The 19,520-nt window shown below is 51.1% G+C and overlaps 1 protein-coding gene across 1 annotated transcript in view; it reads right to left on the bottom strand.

The window, feature by feature from the left end:
• LOC306928751 (uncharacterized protein) overlaps nucleotides 1-18,855 on the bottom strand; it is a gene marked incomplete at its 5' end in the record, with an annotated part of 53,179 nt that extends 34,324 nt beyond the window's left edge. Inside the window, 4 exons of the mRNA XM_079509023.1 lie at nucleotides 2,914-2,956; nucleotides 3,790-3,952; nucleotides 14,378-14,907; nucleotides 18,773-18,855. Coding sequence (XP_079365149.1) covers nucleotides 2,914-2,956; nucleotides 3,790-3,952; nucleotides 14,378-14,907; nucleotides 18,773-18,855 — 819 coding nt within the window. The remainder of the gene's footprint in view (nucleotides 1-2,913; nucleotides 2,957-3,789; nucleotides 3,953-14,377; nucleotides 14,908-18,772) is intronic.
• Nucleotides 18,856-19,520: the final 665 nt, after the last annotated feature.

Here is a 19,520-nt window from a genome sequence, read left to right as displayed (position 1 = left end):
AACTTTAGTTACCTTGTAGATTTAGATCATCATTACAAAACATACAGTAGCCACTTCAGCACCCAATTTGAAAATAGCAGATCTACAAGCTCACAATGCATCGCAATTCACCAACGATGCGATGCATTGTGAGCTTGTAGATCTGCAATTTTCAAATGATTTTTTTAATGCATCCAGAACATCACTTGAAACATCACCAAAACACTCAGCGTTGAACAGAGCTCTGTCTGGTAAACCTTTAAGTTATGTAATAATTCTCATGCACATTTGCTTACAAAGTAAAGTTAATGATTACCTTGAGTCTCTCCATGACCTGACCGCTGGACATTTGGTTTGACCAAGACGTCTAACTTACAGACCGTTTGTAGCCCTTACTGTACTACAGCTACTACTGTACTACTACTGTACTACAGCAGAGAGCAGAGAGTCTGTCTAACGTACAGTTAGACGGTACAGTAGCCTACTACAGCAGAGAGCAGAGAGTCTGTCTTACAGTTAGACGGTACAGTAGGCTACTACAGCAGAGAGCAGAAGAGACGCCTAACGTACAGTTAGACGGTACAGTAGGCTACTACAGCAGAGAGTCTGTCTTACAGTTAGATGGTACAGTAGCCTACTACAGCAGAGAGTCTGTCTTACAGTTAGATGGTACAGTAGCCTACTACAGCAGACAGCGTGGCCACTTGGCCAGCAGGGATTACAGTCTGCCCTGAAGGAGGATTATGGGCTTGACCGCCTGTCCGTCAACAGAGTTGACCAATAAGATGGAAGCCGGGACAACAAGACATTTGCCTCGGGCATGGGTTGAGCCACATGCTGTGTGTGTGTGTGTGTGTGTGTGTGTGTGTGTGTGTGTGTGTGTGTGTGTGTGTGTGTGTGTGTGTGTGAGAGAGTGAGAGAGAGAGAGAGAGAGAGAGAGAGAGAGAGAGAGAGAGAGAGAGAGAGAGAGAGAGAGAGAGAGAGAGAGAGAGAGAGAGAGAGAGAGAGAGAGAGAGAGAGAGTGTGTGTGTGTGTGTGTGTGTGTGTGTGTGTGTGTGTGTGTGTGTGTGTGTGTGTGTGTGTGTGTGTGTGTGTGTGTGTGTGTGTGTGTGTGTGTGTGTGTGTGTGTGTGTGTGTGTGTGTGTGTGTGTGTGTGTGTGTATATAGGCTATATAGGGCTGAATTGGTTATTAAGTCCTTATAAATCCTTATTTATAGACTTGCTAGATAACATTCATGAATTAATTTCACAATAACTATTCAAGCCCACATGAGGCCATATAGCAACAGGATCAGATCTATTAAAGCCCACATGAGGCCATATAGCAACAGTATCAATAACTATTAAAGCCCACATGAGGCCATATAGCAACAGTATCAGATCTACAACATGAGGCCATATAGCAACAGTATCAGATCTATTAAAGCCCCCATGAGGCCATATAGCAACAGTATCAGATCTATTAAAGCCCCCATGAGGCCATATAGCAACAGTATCAGATCTATTAAAGCCCCCATGAGGCCATATAGCAACAGGATCAGATCTACAACATGAGGCCATATAGCAACAGTATCAGATCTATTAAAGCCCCCATGAGGCCATATAGCAACAGTATCAGATCTATTAAAGCCCCCATGAGGCCATATAGCAACAGTATCAGATCTATTAAAGCCCACATGAGGCCATATAGCAACAGGATCAGATCTATTAAAGCCCCCATGAGGCCATATAGCAACAGGATCAGATCTATCTATTAAAGCCCCCATGAGGCCATATAGCAACAGGATCAGATCTATTAAAGCCCACATGAGGCCATATAGCAACAGGATCAGATCTATCTATTAAAGCCCCCATGAGGCCATATAGCAACAGGATCAGATCTATCTATTAAAGCCCCCATGAGGCCATATAGCAACAGGATCAGATCTATTAAAGCCCCCATGAGGCCATATAGCAACAGGATCAGATCTATTAAAGCCCCCATGAGGCCATATAGCAACAGGATCAGATCTATCTATTAAAGCCCCCATGAGTCCATATAGCAACAGGATCAGATCTATTAAAGCCCCCATGAGGCCATATAGCAACAGGATCAGATCTATTAAAGCCCCCATGAGGCCATATAGCAACAGGATCAGATCTATCTATTAAAGCCCCCATGAGGCCATATAGCAACAGGATCAGATCTATCTATTAAAGCCCCCATGAGGCCATATAGCAACAGTATCAGATCTATTAAAGCCCCCATGAGGCCATATAGCAACAGTATCAGATCTATTAAAGCCCACATGAGGCCATATAGCAACAGGATCAGATCTATTAAAGCCCCCATGAGGCCATATAGCAACAGGATCAGATCTATCTATTAAAGCCCCCATGAGGCCATATAGCAACAGGATCAGATCTATTAAAGCCCCCATGAGGCCATATAGCAACAGGATCAGATCTATTAAAGCCCACATGAGGCCATATAGCAACAGGATCAGATCTACAACATGAGGCCATATAGCAACAGTATCAGATCTATTAAAGCCCACATGAGGCCTATAGCAACAGTATCAGATCTACAAGCTGAAAACCTTTGGAACTTGTAGATCTGCTATACTTTTGATGCTTTTGTGAAAAGTTAGAATGTGAAACTAAGATGTTTCTATGATGAATTGAACAAGGTGGACCCTCTTGTAAACAAGTGTAATGCTTTATGGTGTCGTCTTTGTATTGAGTTTGTGCTTGAAATGTACTGTAATTCTGCAAACTGTTAATAAATACTTCAATCAATCAACCAATCAATCAATCAGTCAGTCAACCACGTGATGACAGCTTCCTGTCAGTATATTGATATACACAGACATAAATACAGAAAGGCTGCTCAGTTCTTCATCAAAGTGTTTCAATATAGATAAATATAAATATAGATATGAATGAATACTTACGCCCTTCCTCCTCTCTGTGGACTCCTCCGCAGCTCTCTGGTATCTGATGGAAGACAACACAGAAACACCCAACGTTGACAACACTGACATCTGCTGGTCAAACACGGTAATGCTAAAGAAATAGTGCATGTAATGGAGCGATGTTGGTTTCCTGTATAAACTCAACTAAAGGGTTCCAAACAGTGTTGATTTCGTCGACTAAAACTAAGACGAAATTTACCTTTTTCCACTCACGAAAACTAAATGGGAACTAAGTGAAAACTAAGCTATGATGACAAAAACTAAGAGTAAATACATTGACCTTCCTCAACAAATACAAACTAGACTAAAATGTGAGGAAGGGACTAGTGGACAAGAGATCCAGTACAAGTCATTTTACACTTGGTTGCATGCTGAAAATAGCAGATCTACAAGCTCACAACACGTCGCGCTGCAACGCATGATGACGTCATGGTACATGGTACCATTAGGTTAGAGGGTGGTGTAGTGGTCAGGTGGTTAGAGGGTGGTGTAGTGGTCAGGTGGTTAGAGGGTGGTGTAGTGGGCAGGTGGTTAGAGGGTGGTGTAGTGGTCAGGTGGTTAGAGGGTGGTGTAGTGGTCAGGTGGTTAGAGGGTGGTGTAGTGGGCAGGTGGATAGAGGGTGGTGTGGTGGTCAGGTGGTTAGAGGGTGGTGTAGTGGTCAGGTGGTTAGAGGGTGGTGTAGTGGTCAGGTGGTTAGAGGGTGGTGTGGTGGTCAGGGGGGGTGTGGTGTGGTGTAGTGGTCAGTGGTCAGGTACTCACTAGGAGAAGCGCTCTAGGGTTAGGTTAGGTTTAAGGGGTGGTGTGGTGGTCAGGGGGGGTGTGGTGTGGTGTAGTGGTCAGTGGTCAGGTACTCACTTGGAGAATCGTTCTGCCAGGGCGGTGCTCTTGCCCCGCCCCCCGCTGACCAGAGACAGCTCCCTGGCGGTGACCCGTACGGACTGAGACGCCCACGACTTCCTGCTGAACGCCCCGCTCTGACCGCTCTGACCGATCTGACCGCTCTCCATCGCTGGACGATCTGAGACACACGAACACAACGAAACACAGCGTTACGATACACAGCGTTACACAACGTAAACGTGTGTGTGTGCGTGCGAACGTGTGTGTGTGTGTGTGTGTGCGTGCGTGTGTGTGTGCGTGCGTGTGCGTTCGTGCGTGCCTGCGTGCGTGCGTGCGTGCGTGCGTGCGTGCGTGCGTGCCTGCGTGCGTGCGTGCGTGCGTGCGTGCGTGCCTGCGTGCCTGCGTGCCTGCGTGCGTGCGTGCGTGCGTGCGTGCGTGCGTGCCTGCGTGCCTGCGTGCGTGCGTGCGTGCGTGCGTGCGTGCGCGGCCCGGCCCGGCCCGGCCCGGCCCGGCCCTGGCTTGATGTCCTTTAATTCAACACTATTATAATCATTCCCTAAAAAACCAAAACCTTTCCTCATCAAACCAATAAATACAGCAGCTCTTCTGGATTAACCAGAACCAGAACCGAGCCTCACCCATTAGGACTAGAAAGCTATGTTTCTGTCAGTGGTGCTCAACCTTTTTCATGTCAAGGACCCCCAATTGTCTGTATTTTGGCTGCGGACCCCCATTTGAAAATATGTAGTTCCAGGGACCCCCATCTGAAAATATGTAGTTCCAGGGACCCCCATCTGAAAACATGTTGTTCCAGGGACCCCCCATCTGAAAATATGTAGTTCCAGGGACCCCCATCTGAAAATATGTAGTTCCAGGGACCCCCATCTGAAAATATGTAGTTCCAGGGACCCCCATCTGAAAACATGTTGTTCCAGGGACCCCCCATCTGAAAATATGTAGTTCCAGGGTCCCCCATCTGAAAATATGTAGTTCCAGGGACCCCCATCTGAAAACATGTAGTTCCAGGGACCCCCATCTGAAAATATGTTGTTCCAGGGACCCCCATCTGAAAATATGTAGTTCCAGGGACCCCCATCTGAAAACATGTTGTTCCAGGGACCCCCCATCTGAAAATATGTAGTTCCAGGGACCCCCATCTGAAAACATGTTGTTCCAGGGACCCCCCATCTGAAAATATGTAGTTCCAGGGACCCCCATCTGAAAACATTTTGTTCCAGGGACCCCCCATCTGAAAATATGTAGTTCCAGGGACCCCCATCTGAAAACATGTAGTTCCAGGGACCCCCATCTGAAAACATGTAGTTCCAGGGACCCCCATCTGAAAACATGTAGTTCCAGGGACCCCCATCTGAAAACATGTAGTTCCAGGGACCCCCATCTGCAAATATGTAGTTCCAGGGACCCCCATCTGAAAATATGTAGTTCCAGGGACCCCCATCTTAAAATATGTAGTTCCAGGGACCCCCCATCTGAAAATATGTAGTTCCAGGGTCCCCCATCTGAAAATATGTAGTTCCAGGGACCCCCATCTGAAAACATGTAGTTCCAGGGACCCCCATCTGAAAATATGTTGTTCCAGGGACCCCCATCTGAAAATATGTAGTTCCAGGGACCCCCATCTGAAAACATGTTGTTCCAGGGACCCCCCATCTGAAAACATGTAGTTCCAGGGACCCCCATCTGAAAACATGTTGTTCCAGGGACCCCCCATCTGAAAATATGTAGTTCCAGGGACCCCCATCTGAAAACATGTTGTTCCAGGGACCCCCCATCTGAAAACATGTTGTTCCAGGGACCCCCATCTGAAAACATGTAGTTCCAGGGACCCCCATCTGAAAACATGTAGTTCCAGGGACCCCCATCTGAAAACATGTAGTTCCAGGGACCCCCATCTGAAAACATGTAGTTCCAGGGACCCCCATCTGCAAATATGTAGTTCCAGGGACCCCCATCTGAAAATATGTAGTTCCAGGGACCCCCATCTTAAAATATGTAGTTCCAGGGACCCCCATCGGACCTCCCAGGAGCAAAGATTTGAGTTAACCCATTTAGGACTGAAGCCGATTCTAAAACAATGTCTTCTAAATCCTAAAAGTTTTCTGAAAAACCTGTGTTTGAAAAACATGGTCCTCGCTTTGCCAACAAGTCCTCACTTGTACCTGTTGGCTGTAGGCCACCCCACAATAATCATATTTGAACTGTTGACCTTTCCTGTGTGTGTGTGTGTGTGTGTGTGTGTGTGTGTGTGTGTGTGTGTGTGTGTGTGTGTGTGTGTGTGTGTGTGTGTGTGTGTGTGTGTGTGTGTGTGTGTGTGTGTGTGTGTGTGTGTGTGTGTGTGTGTGTGTGTGTGTGCGTGTGTGTGTGCGTGTGTGAGTGTGTGCGCACAGTGCCAAAAAATGGTAAGATTAGATAAATATCACTTTTTAAGATGTTTAGGAATACTAGCCTGAGCTAACGCTAGAGATTTCTGGCCTAGGTGGGAGGGCCGCGGCTCAGATTTGCGCACACCCTCATTGGTTCACCGATCTGTCCGTCAGCCCCGGTCTCTCCTCCCCCCCCCCAGTGCAGCACTGTTATTGTGTCGAACAGAAGCAGAAACCACTGGTTGCTGAAGTATACCATTCTAACGGACTGTCAAAGTTATTTCCACAGAGTCGGCACACGATGGTTTTTTTCTTAGACGGTGTGGTGGGTTCTTTAGCCATTCTCCTCATTTTCCTCGCATAGCCTCGTTTGAAGTTCCACTGGTAATCATTTCCTCACGGTGTTATTTTGAGGGGTGCACACCGCTCAGAGCCCTGACGGGTGCACACCGCTCAGAGCCCTGACGGGTGCACACCGCTCAGAGCCCTGACGGGTGCACACCGCTCAGAGCCCTGACGGGTGCACACCGCTCAGAGCCCTGACGTCACATCATTTGAAGCGACGACTACGCGGAAGGGTTGACTCCCACGTTTATGCCAGTGAAGCCCATGCGTAAATCCAGGCTTTCATTTTTCGCACAGACGAAATTAAAGCCTGGGTATCGAGGCTATAGGAATACAAGTAAGACGCGTAAACGCGGGAAGGGAACGAAGCTGTTGTGGCAGTCTGACACACACACACACACACACACACACACACACACACACAGAGAGACCTCTGTATCGTTCTAATTTCAGTTGCCCTCTGGTGGCGGGCGGGTGGTGTTACAGCGTGACACACAGACACACAGACAGACAGTTTTGGCCAGCTTCTATAGTTAGTGCTCACTTCGTTCGCAATCACTTCGTTCGCAATAAACATCCATAAACGCATATGAAAAATGTGTGCGTTTCATTGTTAAAGATTTGTATTTCTATGCACATAGTGTTTTTTCCTGGTTTAATTGTTGCCCTCGGGGTAACATAGTAACCTGGTGAAACTACTCCCCCTGCTGGACAACATTTTAATTAGTAACAGTGCAGCACTTTGATGCCAGACCACTTTAGTTGAGACTGTCTGACTTCCAGGTGGCTCCGTTCCAACAGGTAGCCTATAGAGACTGTCTGACTTCCAGGTGGCTCCGTTCCAACAGGTAGCCTATAGAGACTGTCTGACTTCCAGGTGGCTCCGTTCCAACCAGGCAGCCTATAGAGACTGTCTGACTTCCAGGTGGCTCCGTTCCAACCAGGCAGCCTATAGAGACTGTCTGACTTCCAGGTGGCTCCGTTCCAACCAGGCAGCCTATAGAGACTGTCTGACTTCCAGGTGGCTCCGTTCCAACCAGGCAGCCTATAGAGACTGTCTGACTTCCAGGTGGCTCCGTTCCAACCAGGCAGCCTATAGAGACTGTCTGACTTCCAGGTGGCTCCGTTCCAACCAGGCAGCCTATAGAGACTGTCTGACTTCCAGGTGGCTCCGTTCCAACAGGCAGCCTATAGAGACTGTCTGACTTCCAGGTGGCTCCGTTCCAACCAGGCAGCCTATAGAGACTGTCTGACTTCCAGGTGGCTCCGTTCCAACCAGGCAGCCTATAGAGACTGTCTGACTTCCAGGTGGCTCCGTTCCAACAGGCAGCCTATAGAGACTGTCTGACTTCCAGGTGGCTCCGTTCCAACCAGGCAGCCTATAGAGACTGTCTGACTTCCAGGTGGCTCCGTTCCAACCAGGCAGCCTATAGAGACTGTCTGACTTCCAGGTGGCTCCGTTCCAACCAGGCAGCCTATAGAGACTGTCTGACTTCCAGTTGGCTCCGTTCCAACAGGCAGCCTATAGAGACTGTCTGACTTCCAGGTGGCTCCGTTCCAACCAGGCAGCCTATAGAGACTGTCTGACTTCCAGGTGGCTCCGTTCCAACCAGGCAGCCTATAGAGACTGTCTGACTTCCAGGTGGCTCCGTTCCAACCAGGCAGCCTATAGAGACTGTCTGACTTCCAGGTGGCTCCCTTCCAACAGGCAGCCTATAGAGACTGTCTGACTTCCAGGTGGCTCCGTTCCAACCAGGCAGCCTATAGAGACTGTCTGACTTCCAGGTGGCTCCGTTCCAACAGGCAGCCTATAGAGACTGTCTGACTTCCAGGTGGCTCCGTTCCAACCAGGCAGCCTATAGAGACTGTCTGACTTCCAGGTGGCTCCCTTCCAACAGGCAGCCTATAGAGACTGTCTGACTTCCAGGTGGCTCCGTTCCAACCAGGCAGCCTATAGAGACTGTCTGACTTCCAGGTGGCTCCGTTCCAACCAGGCAGCCTATAGAGACTGTCTGACTTCCAGGTGGCTCCGTTCCAACAGGCAGCCTATAGAGACTGTCTGACTTCCAGGTGGCTCCGTTCCAACCAGGCAGCCTATAGAGACTGTCTGACTTCCAGGTGGCTCCGTTCCAACCAGGCAGCCTATAGAGACTGTCTGACTTCCAGGTGGCTCCGTTCCAACCAGGCAGCCTATAGAGACTGTCTGACTTCCAGGTGGCTCCGTTCCAACCAGGCAGCCTATAGAGACTGTCTGACTTCCAGGTGGCTCCGTTCCAACCAGGCAGCCTATAGAGACTGTCTGACTTCCAGGTGGCTCCGTTCCAACCAGGCAGCCTATAGAGACTGTCTGACTTCCAGGTGGCTCCGTTCCAACCAGGCAGCCTATAGAGACTGTCTGACTTCCAGGTGGCTCCGTTCCAACAGGCAGCCTATAGAGACTGTCTGACTTCCAGGTGGCTCCGTTCCAACCAGGCAGCCTATAGAGACTGTCTGACTTCCAGGTGGCTCCGTTCCAACAGGCAGCCTATAGAGACTGTCTGACTTCCAGGTGGCTCCGTTCCAACCAGGCAGCCTATAGAGACTGTCTGACTTCCAGGTGGCTCCGTTCCAACCAGGCAGCCTATAGAGACTGTCTGACTTCCAGGTGGCTCCGTTCCAACCAGGCAGCCTATAGAGACTGTCTGACTTCCAGGTGGCTCCGTTCCAACCAGGCAGCCTATAGAGACTGTCTGACTTCCAGGTGGCTCCGTTCCAACCAGGCAGCCTATAGAGACTGTCTGACTTCCAGGTGGCTCCGTTCCAACCAGGCAGCCTATAGAGACTGTCTGACTTCCAGGTGGCTCCGTTCCAACCAGGCAGCCTATAGAGACTGTCTGACTTCCAGGTGGCTCCGTTCCAACCAGGCAGCCTATAGAGACTGTCTGACTTCCAGGTGGCTCCGTTCCAACCAGGCAGCCTATAGAGACTGTCTGACTTCCAGGTGGCTCCGTTCCAACCAGGCAGCCTATAGAGACTGTCTGACTTCCAGGTGGCTCCGTTCCAACCAGGCAGCCTATAGAGACTGTCTGACTTCCAGGTGGCTCCGTTCCAACCAGGCAGCCTATAGAGACTGTCTGACTTCCAGGTGGCTCCGTTCCAACAGGCAGCCTATAGAGACTGTCTGACTTCCAGGTGGCTCCGTTCCAACCAGGCAGCCTATAGAGACTGTCTGACTTCCAGGTGGCTCCGTTCCAACCAGGCAGCCTATAGAGACTGTCTGACTTCCAGGTGGCTCCGTTCCAACCAGGCAGCCTATAGAGACTGTCTGACTTCCAGGTGGCTCCGCTCCAACCAGGCAGCCTATAGAGACTGTCTGACTTCCAGGTGGCTCCGTTCCAACCAGGCAGCCTATAGAGACTGTCTGACTTCCAGGTGGCTCCGTTCCAACCAGGCAGCCTATAGAGACTGTCTGACTTCCAGGTGGCTCCGTTCCAACCAGGCAGCCTATAGAGACTGTCTGACTTCCAGGTGGCTCCGTTCCAACCAGGCAGCCTATAGAGACTGTCTGACTTCCAGGTGGCTCCGTTCCAACCAGGCAGCCTATAGAGACTGTCTGACTTCCAGGTGGCTCCGTTCCAACCAGGCAGCCTATAGAGACTGTCTGACTTCCAGGTGGCTCCGTTCCAACCAGGCAGCCTATAGAGACTGTCTGACTTCCAGGTGGCTCCGTTCCAACCAGGCAGCCTATAGAGACTGTCTGACTTCCAGGTGGCTCCGCTCCAACCAGGCAGCCTATAGAGCACTGGTTCCCAAACCGTTTCATGTCAAGGACCCCCACATTGACACTAATTAGCCCCGTGGACCCCCCATTAGAAAAGATATGCCAGGGACCCCCATAAGAGAAGATTTGTACGGCTCTACCAGTGATTCTCAATGCATTTAAGTTCAAGGACCCCCAGTTTGACATGCATTAGTCTACGGACCCCTTGTTGGAAAGGCCAAACCATATATTAGGCATGCACAGAAGGCCTCTGATTGGCTGCCTTGCCAATTAACAGGCATGCGCAGAAGGCCTTTGATTGGCTGCCTTGCCAACAGGCATGTGCAGAAGGCCTTTGATTGGCCTGATTGAGACTGCATTACAGACACCTGTGCTGTTAATTATAATTTAGTAGCTTCAGCTTGGTCTGCAGAGAGAGTTCACCTCCTTTTGAACTGTGCGTCAACGATATGTAAGTGTATTTTGTCCATGTTATCACAGTACATGTTTCAGTTTATGTAAGTGTATTTATCCATGTTATCACAGTACATGTTTCAGTTTCTGTAAGTGTATTTATCCATGTTATCACAGTACATTTCAGTTTATGGTCAACCTAAGTTTAATGTTACTATATTTTGCTGTTTCTTTGATAACTTTGTGACATCATCAGACCGAACAAATAATTAGAAGAAAAACTGTAAAAAACAAAACTAAAACTAAAATATGTTGTAGTTGACTCAAGCCCGCTCGGCAAACAAACTATTCAATTGAATTAATATGGGTTATCTATACAGGAAGGGGATCATATGGAATCTTACTGTATTCTCAGAGACCCCCAGTTACCCCCACTGTTCCCAAACCTTTTCAAGGACCCCCAAAATGACACTAATTAGGCCAGGGACCCCCATTAGAAGAGATATGCCAGGGACCCCCATTAGAAGAGATATGCCAGGGACCCCCATATGAAGAGATACACCAGGGACCCCCATAAGAGAAGAGTTTTATGGCTCTAGCAGTGATTCAAGGACCCCCCAGGTTGACATGCATTAGTCTACGGACCCCCATTTAATGTCATTTATATCTCTGGGACCCCAATTTATATTGTACAATCAATGTTAATTTAACTCTGAGAGTGTACAAATGGAACCAGACCCATAAGGGTCCATTTGGTCCCAAACTATCATTTAGCTGGGGACCCCTGGAACTCCCTCAAGGACCCCATGGAACTCCCTCAAGGACCCCTGGAACTCCCGCAAGAACCCCCTGGAACTCCCTCAAGGACCCCCTGGAACTCCCTCAAGGACCCCCTGGAACTCCCTCAAGGACCCCTGGAACTCCCTCAAGGACCCCCTGGAACTCCCTCAAGGACCCCTGGAACTCCCTCAAGGACCCCCTGGAACTCCCTCAAGGACCCCCTGGAACTCCCTCAAGGACCCCCTGGAACTCCCTCAAGGACCCCTGGAACTCCCTCAAGGACCCCCTGGAACTCCCTCAAGGACCCCCTGGAACTCCCTCAAGGACCCCTGGAACTCCCTCAAGGACCCCTGGAACTCCCTCAAGGACCCCCTGGAACTCCCTCAAGGACCCCTGGAACTCCCTCAAGGACCCCCTGGAACTCCCTCAAGGACCCCCTGGAACTCCCTCAAGGACCCCCTGGAACTCCCTCAAGGACCCCCTGGAACTCCCTCAAGGACCCCCTGGAACTCCCTCAAGGACCCCTGGAACTCCCTCAAGGACCCCCTGGAACTCCCTCAAGGACCCCTGGAACTCCCTCAAGGACCCCCTGGAACTCCCTCAAGGACCCCTGGAACTCCCTCAAGGACCCCCTGGAACTCCCTCAAGGACCCCTGGAACTCCCTCAAGGACCCCCTGGAACTCCCTCAAGGACCCCTGGAACTCCCTCAAGGACCCCCTGGAACTCCCTCAAGGACCCCTGGAACTCCCTCAAGGACCCCCTGGAACTCCCTCAAGGACCCCCTGGAACTCCCTCAAGGACCCCTGGAACTCCCTCAAGGACCCCTGGAACTCCCTCAAGAACCCCCTGGAACTCCCTCAAGGACCCCTGGAACTCCCTCAAGGACCCCCTGGAACTCCCTCAAGGACCCCCTGGAACTCCCTCAAGGACCCCCTGGAACTCCCTCAAGGACCCCCTGGAACTCCCTCAAGGACCCCTGGAACTCCCTCAAGGACCCCCTGGAACTCCCTCAAGGACCCCTGGAACTCCCTCAAGGACCCCCTGGAACTCCCTCAAGGACCCCTGGAACTCCCTCAAGGACCCCCTGGAACTCCCTCAAGGACCCCTGGAACTCCCTCAAGGACCCCCTGGAACTCCCTCAAGGACCCCTGGAACTCCCTCAAGGACCCCCTGGAACTCCCTCAAGGACCCCCTGGAACTCCCTCAAGGACCCCTGGAACTCCCTCAAGGACCCCTGGAACTCCCTCAAGAACCCCCTGGAACTCCCTCAAGGACCCCTGGAACTCCCTCAAGGACCCCCTGGAACTCCCTCAAGGACCCCTGGAACTCCCTCAAGGACCCCCTGGAACTCCCTCAAGGACCCCTGGAACTCCCTCAAGGACCCCCTGGAACTCCCTCAAGGACCCCCTGGAACTCCCTCAAGGACCCCTGGAACTCCCTCAAGGACCCCCTGGAACTCCCTCAAGGACCCCTGGAACTCCCTCAAGGACCCCCTGGAACTCCCTCAAGGACCCCCTGGAACTCCCTCAAGGACCCCCTGGAACTCCCTCAAGGACCCCTGGAACTCCCTCAAGGACCCCCTGGAACTCCCTCAAGGACCCCTGGAACTCCCTCAAGGACCCCCTGGAACTCCCTCAAGGACCCCCTGGAACTCCCTCAAGGACCCCCTGGAACTCCCTCAAGGACCCCTGGAACTCCCTCAAGGACCCCCTGGAACTCCCTCAAGGACCCCCTGGAACTCCCTCAAGGACCCCCTGGAACTCCCTCAAGGACCCCTGGAACTCCCTCAAGGACCCCCTGGAACTCCCTCAAGGACCCCCTGGAACTCCCTCAAGGACCCCCTGGAACTCCCTCAAGGACCCCTGGAACTCCCTCAAGGACCCCTGGAACTCCCTCAAGGACCCCTGGAACTCCCTCAAGGACCCCCTGGAACTCCCTCAAGGACCCCCTGGAACTCCCTCAAGGACCCCCTGGAACTCCCTCAAGGACCCCCTGGAACTCCCTCAAGGACCCCTGGAACTCCCTCAAGGACCCCCTGGAACTCCCTCAAGGACCCCCTGGAACTCCCTCAAGGACCCCCTGGAACTCCCTCAAGGACCCCCTGGAACTCCCTCAAGGACCCCTGGAACTCCCTCAAGGACCCCCTGGAACTCCCTCAAGGACCCCTGGAACTCCCTCAAGGACCCCCTGGAACTCCCTCAAGGACCCCCTGGAACTCCCTCAAGGACCCCTGGAACTCCCTCAAGGACCCCTGGAACTCCCTCAAGAACCCCCTGGAACTCCCTCAAGGACCCCTGGAACTCCCTCAAGGACCCCCTGGAACTCCCTCAAGGACCCCTGGAACTCCCTCAAGGACCCCCTGGAACTCCCTCAAGGACCCCTGGAACTCCCTCAAGGACCCCCTGGAACTCCCTCAAGGACCCCCTGGAACTCCCTCAAGGACCCCTGGAACTCCCTCAAGGACCCCCTGGAACTCCCTCAAGGACCCCCTGGAACTCCCTCAAGGACCCCCTGGAACTCCCTCAAGGACCCCCTGGAACTCCCTCAAGGACCCCCTGGAACTCCCTCAAGGACCCCTGGAACTCCCTCAAGGACCCCTGGAACTCCCTCAAGGACCCCCTGGAACTCCCTCAAGGACCCCTGGAACTCCCTCAAGGACCCCCTGGAACTCCCTCAAGGACCCCTGGAACTCCCTCAAGGACCCCTGGAACTCCCTCAAGGACCCCTGGAACTCCCTCAAGGACCCCCTGGAACTCCCTCAAGGACCCCTGGAACTCCCTCAAGGACCCCCTGGAACTCCCTCAAGGACCCCCTGGAACTCCCTCAAGGACCCCCTGGAACTCCCTCAAGGACCCCTGGAACTCCCTCAAGGACCCCTGGAACTCCCTCAAGGACCCCCTGGAACTCCCTCAAGGACCCCCTGGAACTCCCTCAAGGAACCACGCCCCCTCGCCGTGTCGTGGGGCAAACTGAACCACTCCCCCTCGCCGTGTCGTGGGGCAAACTGAACCACGCCCCCTCGCCGTGTCGTGGGGCAAACTGAACCACTCCCCCTCGCCGTGTCGTGGGGCAAACTGAACCACGCCCCCTCGCCGTGTCGTGGGGCAAACTGAACCACGCCCCCTCGCCGTGTCGTGGGGCAAACTGAACCACGCCCCCTCGCCGTGTCGTGGGGCAAACTGAACCACGCCCCCTCGCCGTGTCGTGGGGCAAACTGAACCACGCCCCCTCGCCGTGTCGTGGGGCAAACTGAACCACTCCCCCTCGCCGTGTCGTGGGGCAAACTGAACCACTCCCCCTCGCCGTGTCGTGGGGCAAACTGAACCACGCCCCCTCGCCGTGTCGTGGGGCAAACTGAACCACTCCCCCTCGCCGTGTCGTGGGGCAAACTGAACCACGCCCCCTCGCCGTGTCGTGGGGCAAACTGAACCACGCCCCCTCGCCGTGTCGTGGGGCAAACTGAACCACAGCTGGACGGTGTGAATGACAAATAAATTCACACGCTTTGTGTTTGTAAAATTACTCATTTGCCGACTAAAGATTGAACGGAAAACTAATGGAAAGACGAGGCTTGCTCAACATACGTACCGCTATTAGGAAGAGAGCTTTATCTCTATCTATCTATTAGGAAGAGAGCTTTATCTCTATCTATCTTTATCTCTATCTAGCTTTATCTCTATCTATCTATTAGGAAGAGAGCTTTATCTCCGCAGAATCGGGGATATTATGAACACACGTCACTCACTCACAGAATGGAAAGATGATTTTGACAGCTACTGCCCCACTTTCAAGGCTACAACTGACGCGGAGCGCAGTAGCCTACCTTATTGAAGGAACAAACTATATAGGCCTACATGTAATTGCTTAGCGAAAACATCTGCAGAAATGTTTTTAACTGTTAAATCTGTTCATTGAAAATAGCTGATCTGCAAGCTCACTACTAGGTTGTAGATGGATTACAATTATACGAATAGTGATATATAAACATATAAATATGACATGACCAGCTAGACACCCAATTAAAATAGAAACCTCATAGATTATATAAATGCGTATGTGGATTAATTAATTAACCAGTGCTTGGCTGTTATGCATCCACGGTTCTGTGTGCCGTCAGCCAGCCGTGCACATTATGGTTCTGTGTGCCGTCAGCCAGCCGTGCACATTAGGTTCTGTGTGCCGTCAGCCAGCCGTGCACATTATGGTTCTGTGTGCCGTCAGCCAGCCGTGCACATTAGGTTCTGTGTGCCGTCAGCCAGCCGTGCACATTATGGTTCTGTGTGCCGTCAGCCAGCCGTGCACATTAGGTTCTGTGTGCCGTCAGCCAGCCGTGCACATTAGGGTTCTGTGTGCCGTCAGCCAGCCGTGCACATTATGGTTCTGTGTGCCGTCAGCCAGCCGTGCACATTAGGGTTCTGTGCGCCGTCAGCCAGCCGTGCACATTAGGGTTCTGTGCGCCGTCAGCCAGCCGTGCACATTAGGGTTCTGTGTGCCGTCAGCCAGCCGTGCACATTATGGTTCTGTGCGCCGTCAGCCAGCCGTGCACATTAGGGTTCTGTGCGCCGTCAGCCAGCCGTGCACATTATGGTTCTGTGCGCCGTCAGCCAGCCGTGCACATTAGGGTTCTGTGTGCCGTCAGCCAGCCGTGCACATTAGGTTCTGTGTGCCGTCAGCCAGCCGTGCACATTAGGTTCTGTGTGCCGTCAGCCAGCCGTGCACATTAGGGTTTTGTGTGCCGTCAGCCAGCCGTGCACATTAGGGTTCTGTGCGCCGTCAGCCAGCCGTGCACATTAGGGTTCTGTGCGCCGTCAGCCAGCCGTGCACATTAGGTTTCTGTGCGCCGTCAGCCAGCCGTGCACATTAGGGTTCTGTGTGCCGTCAGCCAGCCGTGCACATTAGCTGATACTTGATTGTTCGATAGAAAGTCCAGACAATAAAAATCCTTCCTTCTAAAGTCCTTCTGTTAGGGTTAGGGTTAATACAATCCTTCCTTCTAAAGTCCTTCTGTTAGGGTTAGGGTTAATAAAATCCTTCCTTCTAAAGTCCTTCTGTTAGGGTTAGGGTTAATAAAATCCTTCCTTCTAAAGTCCTTCTGTTATGACACAAGTATGAACCGTTAAAGTATAGTGTAATAGCACATGGTAAAGTCACTGTTTACATTTACAAGCTTGTCATGTCACTCTATCAAAGTGATTGATCCGTGTCTCTCCTAGGGTCCTATACTTGTCCCACAACAAGGATTCGGGCTGGAAGCCCCTTTTGTGATATTTTGACCCTGTACTGTACACCGTACTGTACACCGTACTGTACATGGATAACACAGACTGTCATTTAAAAGCTCTGTGTTGTTTTGACGCTGAGCTACAGCCATAATTACAGGAGAGAATAAATATCTAGGTCACGTTGGACAAGGTGTGTCAGCAGAATGTCCCCACGCTGCCTGACATGATTTACAACACACACACGCACGCGCACACACACACACACACACACACACACACACACACACACACACACACACACACACACACACACACACACACACACACACACACGCTTTATGCATGGCTGATTTCTGCGGTCTCACCTGGCCCGAGACTAACTAATTAGACACCGAGACCAGGGTGTGGTTGGTTGGTTACAGGATGTTGTGCTCGGAGCTAATCGATGCTCTGCTATCTCCACACATACACATGTCAACGACAGCCTCTGTCCCTCCCTGGAGGACTATAGACCAGGGAGAGGGCCTCTGTCCCTCCCTGGAGGACTATAGACCAGGGAGAGGGCCTCTGTCCCTCCCTGGAGGACTATAGACCAGGGAGAGGGCCTCTGTAGTTCCACACTCACTGCAGAGGGCCTCTATAGTTCCACACTCACTCCAGAGGGCCACTATAGTTCCACACTCACTCCAGAGGGCCACTATAGTTCCACACTCACTCCAGAGGGCCACTATAGTTCCACACTCACTCCAGAGGGCCACTATAGTTCCACACTCACTCCAGAGGGCTGTTATAGTTCCACACTCACTCCAGAGGGTCACTATAGTTCCACACTCACTCCAGAGGGCCTCTGTAGTTCCACACTCACTCCAGAGGGCCACTATAGTTCCACACTCACTCCAGAGGGTCACTATAGTTCCACACTCACTCCAGAGGGCCACTATAGTTCCACACTCACTCCAGAGGGACGCTATAGTTCCACACTCACTCCAGAGGGCCATTATAGTTCCACACTCACTCCAGAGGGCCACATTGCATATTACTGTTGTAGCAAAAATAGCCAATGTACAAGCTCAAAACGTGCTGCACTGCGATGCGTTTTGAGCTTGGTCTGTCCTACCAATGAGACTGTTAAGAGTGAAAGGGTTCATTTCTACATGTCTACAATGGGTTAAAGGACCAGGTATGAATGGGTTAAAGGACCAGGTATGAAATGAATGGGTTAAAGGACCAGGTATGAATGGGTTAAAGGACCAGGTATGAATGGGTTAAAGGACCAGGTATGAATGGGTTAAAGGACCAGGTATGAATGGGTTAAAGGACCAGGTATGAATGGGTTAAAGGACCAGGTATGAATGGGTTAAAGGACCAGGTATGAAATGAATGGGTTAAAGGACCAGGTATGAAACTATGAATGGGTTAAAGGACCAGGTATGAAACTATGAATGGGTTAAAGGACCAGGTATGAAACTATGAATGGGTTAAAGGACCAGGTATGAAACTATGAATGGGTTAAAGGACCAGGTATGAATGGGTTAAAGGACCAGGTATGAATGGGTTAAAGGACCAGGTATGAATGGGTTAAAGGACCAGGTATGAATGGGTTAAAGGACCAGGTATGAATGGGTTAAAGGACCAGGTAGGAATGGGTTAAAGGACCAGGTAGGAATGGGTTAAAGGACCAGGTATGAATGGGTTAAAGGACCAGGTATGAATGGGTTAAAGGACCAGGTATGAATGGGTTAAAGGACCAGGTATGAATGGGTTAAAGGACCAGGTATGAATGGGTTAAAGGACCAGGTATGAATGGGTTAAAGGACCAGGTATGAATGGGTTAAAGGACCAGGTATGAATGGGTTAAAGGACCAGGTATGAATGTGTTAAAGGACCAGGTAGGAATGGGTTAAAGGACCAGGTATGAATGGGTTAAAGGACCAGGTATGAATGGGTTAAAGGACCAGGTAGGAATGGGTTAAAGGACCAGGTAGGAATGGGTTAAAGGACCAGGTATGAATGGGTTAAAGGACCAGGTATGAAAGCAGTGTAAACTCGCCCTCAGATCAGATCTTGATTGCGAGGTGATGTAATCAGAGGTATTGTTGTGTGTGCCAATCACAGCGTGTCATTATTCTGGCTGTGGGCGGAGCTATAGACACTGAAGGCCAATATGTCTATTGATGATACGCACACGGCGGCCATCTTGCCAGCAAGGTGCTACCTAGGTGCACCTTCCAACATCCAATCAGAACAGTCCTCTCTGATTATATTAAACAACGTCAAACTCACCAACATTGCAGCTGTACGGAAAGCTTGAATTATCCTCTTTCAATCTGCAAAGTGTTTGTTTCATAAAAATCCACCGTAGACATGTTGTTATGAGATACTTCCTTCCTTGCAGATGATTTTTTTTCTATGTATCAGAGTTTGGAAGCGCTCGTTATCTGTAAAGCAACCTCCTGCTGCCTCCTGCATTATGTGCACATTCTAAAGGTGGTACACATGTAACCTGACTCCGCCAGATGGGGCAGCAGAGAGTACACTGGGTTCCCCCCCCTCCTGCTCCCATCTGGGAACTCTCAGGCAGACTTGATGCCCGGCCACAAAAAGGCCTGGCCAATCAGCGGCAGCTAGAGGCGGGATCAAGGCAGCACTGTGTATGCCTTGATCCCGCCTCTAGCTGCCTCTAGTCATTGCAATGTCTTGAGTGTACAGGGTTTGATGAGGTCAGATCAACATTTTTTGTGTGTGACATTTTTAACTATATGAGCCTAAAACCAAAAATATCAGATCTACAAGCAGTAGACACAGTACTGAGACACATTGTGAGCTTGTAGAGGTAGAGGTATATGAATCAGTAGACACAG

This window comes from Electrona antarctica, assembly GCF_951216825.1.
Source record: "Electrona antarctica genome assembly, chromosome: 8".
NCBI lineage: Eukaryota > Metazoa > Chordata > Actinopteri > Myctophiformes > Myctophidae > Electrona > Electrona antarctica.
The sequence above is the reverse complement of the archived record's forward strand: the minus strand, read 5'-3'. Positions and strand labels throughout refer to the sequence as shown.